At 51.3% G+C, this 4,935-nt stretch overlaps 1 protein-coding gene across 1 annotated transcript; it reads left to right on the top strand.

Moving 5' to 3' along the window:
- Nucleotides 1–962: 962 nt before the first annotated feature.
- On the top strand, nt 963–4,101 carry RBP5 (retinol binding protein 5). Its single transcript, XM_063076400.1, is given in 4 exon segments — nt 963–1,035; nt 1,324–1,502; nt 3,488–3,589; nt 4,048–4,101. Coding segments are annotated over 4 exon segments (408 nt in total).
- The last annotated feature ends 834 nt before the right edge of the window (nt 4,102–4,935 follow it).

Below are 4,935 nucleotides of genomic sequence, written 5' to 3'. Positions count from 1 at the left end.
GACGTGGGCAGGTGGGGGCGGGGCACACAATAATTGAGGTGCCCCACCCCCACCCCTAGGGGAACACGTCTGGTAAGCATGGGCTCTCCAAGGGCTGGGGGCTGCGGATACGATCGGTGACTCGGAGGGAGACGGAAACCCCGGTATCCCAACCCAAAGAGTATAAAATTCTCCACATTAGCCACCAAACTCCTCCCTCCCCTTCTGCTCTGGACTTTGAACTCAACACCCCATCAGGCTGCTGACAGCCTCCTCTGTGCTTGAGAAGAGCAGTCTCTCTGTGTCCCTCCTAACGGCCCTGTGGGACGAAGAATCTGAATGTGAGTTTGGGGTCCCAGTTCAGCCAATGGTCTGAGGGAGCTGTGGGGCAAGGGCTGCAGGGTTTCTTCACTGTGGCTCCTGGCCAGCTGGCTGTCCCCTCTTCCTCCCCTCAACCTTTCAAGATCCCTGACTCAGTCCCAGGATCTCAGGATATTGTTAGAACTCATCCCCACCCCACATAGCCTGTCCAGCCACAGCTGCCTGCCAGGCGAGACTGCCCCTCGGAGATCTGGGATGGTTCCCAAGCCTGCCAGAAATGGAGCAGAGGCCAAAACTGACCTTCCGAAAGGCTGAAGTTTGGGATAACTGGCAGCCCCAGATCCTGCTCCAGGTTCCTTCCTCAGGAAAAGCTGAGGTCAGGCCCAACTTTGCCAAGTCTCTGCTCCTCCTTCAGGCTGCAGACACCACCAGCCCCAACTCATCATGGGGGAGGAAGGAAGTCCAGTAGGTACTCTTATTGCAACAGGACCACAGCCCTTTAAAAGCCCTGGTCATTGGACCTTTACACACTCCTGTCTCGGTGTGTGTAGAGGCTGGCCTGGAGTCTCTCAGCTTCACCTGCCACGCAACCCACTCCCCGTCCTCACCCTGTCTCCTGTGTTCTCCTGAAATCTTGATCTCCATCTCGGCCAGCCCAGACAATGCCTCCCTCCCTCACCGGCTACTACCGCTTTCTCTCACAGAAGAACATGGAGGACCACCTGCAAGCCCTGAGTAATGGCCTCATCCCCAACCCCAACCCCTCTCACTCCCCTTCTTTCCTCTCCCTTCCTGCCTCTCTGTCCCACTGAGAAGGGGGACTGCTGGGGTTGGACATTGTGAAAAAGCTCAGGAGGCTGGCACCTGACTTGGGATGCATTTCTAATCAGGGACATTGCTAGGAGGGGGTAAATCCACTGTCAGTGACCCAACTTAGGGAAAGCTCACAGCCCTGAGGTGCGGCTGCAGGTGGGGGGTCTCCCGGCTGGCGGGCAGGACCCTTGCTAAGAGATGCGCTCACAGACGTCAACCTGGCTCTGCAGAAGATAGCGCCGCTGCTGAGGCCAGACAAGGAGATCGACCGTAAGGGCAACCACATGACAGTGAACACTCTCAGCACCTTCCGCAGCTATATTTTGGAATTCGATGTGGGAGCTGAATTTGAGGAAGACCTAAAGATCGTGGATGGACGAAAATGCCAGGTACTTTTCCTTAGGCTGGGGGTGTGAGGGTGGAGGGACAAGCAAGTGCCTCCTAACAATTTGGGACAAAACAACGTGACCTCTCCCAGCCAGAACCAGGGGCAATGATCACCATGGCAGGCCATGGTGTCCCCCGGATATCAGTATCTGGGACTAACAGACTCCTGGTGTTCCCCCTACTCTCTCTTACTTCTTCCCTTCCCCCTCTTATCACCAGCCTAATGGACAGAAAGAGCAGCCGCCCCCAGGCCAGTGAGCAAATATTTACTCACCCTCTAGCCTGTGACACTGCTGCTCACTCAGGGTCTCTACTTTTAGCCTCTATAACCCCACTCTCCACATTTCTTTCTACTTCTTTCATGTTCCTTCTTGGTCTCCTTTGCAGATCCTAGTTTCCCTATTAATCCCATAAACCGGGTTTTCCTGATCTCTCTATTGTCTGTACATCACCCGTGGGCTAAATCATCTACACCCATGCCTTCTGCTCCCATCTATAAACTGCCCTTGACATGTATTCTCCATCTAGAGCCATCTCCTTACACTTTTATATTTACTATCTCCATTTATGGCAATAACCAGCCAGACCGGAAACCTGGGAGCCATGGTCAGTATCTCTCGTTTCTGTAAGGTAACCCCGTACCCCCCCAACACACACACACAGGCTCCACACACTCATACACACACGTGCCACACCTAACTGGTCAAGAAGTCTCTGTAACTTTTCTGCACTGTCCATATGTCTGTTGAACACTTGAAAGGTAACCAGTCCAAGTCCAGATGTGCTGTAAATATAAAATACACACTGGATTTTAAAACAATACCAAAAAGATGTAAAATATCTCAGAAATGTTTATATTGATCACATGCTGAAATCACAATATGTTGTATATTTAAGGTTAAGTAAAATACATTAATAAAATTAATTTCACCTGTTTCTTTCTTCTTTTCTAATATGGCTCTTAGAAATGTGTAAATTATGTGTGTGGCTTGCATTGATGACCCACGTGATTCCTGTTGAGCATCATTCTTCTAAACGGCTCCTGCCTGTTCCTTCCTGGCCTTTTTCACTGTCACCACTTTCATTCACACCCTCTCTTCTCACCTGCTACCTGATATTGGCCCCCATCTTAACCCTCCTCTAATCTGCTCTGAATACTTTAGCTACAGGATCTATCTAAAATGTAAACATGACCGTGTCACTCCTTGACTCAAATCCTTTCAATGACAATCTAATCCAGATAAAGTCCACATGCTTCGCACAGCGTACCAGAGTCTTCGTGGGCCAGATCTTCTTTTGTCCTTCCCGTACACGCTCTAGGTTAGAGCCCTTCAGAAATATTTGCCCTTCTTTCTTACCTTTATGCTGCTGGTTTTCTCGCTAGAAATTTCCCATTATCTCCAACCTAATTAACTCCTGACTTCCTCGGAGACTTGGCCCGTCCCTCCCCACGCCCATGCCGAGTATCATACCTGTCTATTTACTGATCCTCTGTCTGTTTGAGACTCTGAGCTCCCTTTCAGCAGGGTCTATCCTGTGGGAGGGCTCCATGACTGTTGACTGGAATGCCCAAGCCCAGAGTGTTTGATGCTCCATTCCCAAGGACACTTCAGCTGTCCTTGAAACTGAGAAACAGGAGAAAAGAGATTACCTGGTGAGACTCTCAACCAATCTCTCTTCTTTCCCAAAAGTCCCTCCAGGTCAGCCAGAGGTATCCAAAAGACAAAGTCTCCATTCTTCACCTCCGTCCCCAATTTCACCTCCAGTTATTCTCCTTCCCCCCTCCTGTCCCCCATAGGTCACTGTAGACAACGGTGGGCCCCCCATCAGTGGCTTTTAGGAGCTGGGGAGGGAAGTCCTGCTGAATCAGAGCAGCTCTCTCACTCAGAATGGAGGGACTGGAGTAGAGAGTATCTGCTGTGGAGTGAAAGGGGGAGCCAGACAGAGCATCCTCTCAATCTTCCTTTCTTCCTGCTTTCTCCTACAGACCATAGTAACCTGGGAGGAGGACCAGCTGATGTGTGTGCAGAAAGGGGAGGTCCCCAACTGAGGCTGGAAACACTGCCTGGAGGGAGAGGAGTTGCATCTGGTAGATTGAGTGAAGACTGGGAGGGGAGACATGAATGAGTGTTTCTGGGCAAGGGACCCCCAGCTAGGATGCATCCCCTTGCCCAAACCAGCTCAGTCTACCACCCAACCCCCACCCCACCCTGCTCCCCCTTCCAAGGAAGTGACCAAGGGGGGAGACGAAAGCACTGGGAAGAGTGGAAGAAACAGTGGCCATGGTGGACCCTGGCTACGAGTCAGATGAACGCCCATAAAGCACAATTGAGGAGGTGGAGACAGCCATTTCACATGCCCTCACCCAGCTACCTTCCTCTGGGGTGAGAAGTTGACAATTTGGTACAATGGTACAATTCCCCATACGTCAAATGCTCTAGCTGCTGTATCCTGAATGATTAAACGGAGGTCAGGAACTTTGAGAAAGGAGCCCTGGCTAGCAAGAACCCTCTTTCTCTCTCCTCATCAATCCTACTGTATCCCCAGGAACTGACTGCCAGGGAGGCCGTGTGCAAGCAGGTCTTCAGGAAGGTCAAGTAACCCGACAGGAGCTGGTGCCCCTCTACACAGCACCAGTCCACAGACCTCTCTGGCTTGTGCCCTCTTCAAGCCCAGAATGTGCCAGGTCTGCAGTCCCTTTCTTGGGCCACTTATCCTCTCTCTGGGTCTCTCCTTACCCCTCCCCATGTTAATCTGTAACTTGCAGCCCCCAGGCCAAAGTCCCTTCTTTCTCAGGCTCCGCTGAGCAATAGTGACCTCACTTTCAGTTCAAGGTCTGGCCTCCTGGATGAAAGAAACAGGCAAAAGGAAAGGGCCCTTGATAATAACCAATCTCCACTCTCTCTCATTCATGTGGCCTCTTATTTTCCTTCTAAGAAAAAACTAAGCTCAAGGCATTTGGGAGTTAGTGAAAATTCTATCCTGGTGCACCTTTGGAAACTGCGACTGGGGTTCAAGAGGTTAAACAGGAGCAATTGGCAGAGTCTTCTTGACCATTTCCTTGTCCCTTTTCTTGAGAAAGCCTTAAGCACTCAACAGGCCCAGGCCCAAGGCATGGGCCCACCCACACAGGACTCAACAGACTCCACGTTTACCAACAGCTGAAGGCATCCTGGCTACTTTATGCTCCCATCCTATATGTTGGTCAAGAGGGACAGGACTGGGTGAGACCTTTGTGTGGTGCTGAGGGAGGCTGGGAGCTTCTAAATAGTGACCTGGCCTCCATGTCTACCTTGGGAAAGCAGACAGCAAGAAGGCCAGGAAAGACTGCAATGGGAAGCAGATGGCGGATGCAAGGCCACAGGATACAAAGATGAGGGTGTGGAGATGTGAAGGCCACAGTAGGGAGAAGACAGTAGACCTGGCTCTAGGGAC

This window comes from Cynocephalus volans, chromosome 12 (assembly GCF_027409185.1).
Source record: "Cynocephalus volans isolate mCynVol1 chromosome 12, mCynVol1.pri, whole genome shotgun sequence".
In the NCBI taxonomy this organism is placed as follows: domain Eukaryota; kingdom Metazoa; phylum Chordata; class Mammalia; order Dermoptera; family Cynocephalidae; genus Cynocephalus; species Cynocephalus volans.
The sequence above is the reverse complement of the archived record's forward strand: the minus strand, read 5'-3'. Positions and strand labels throughout refer to the sequence as shown.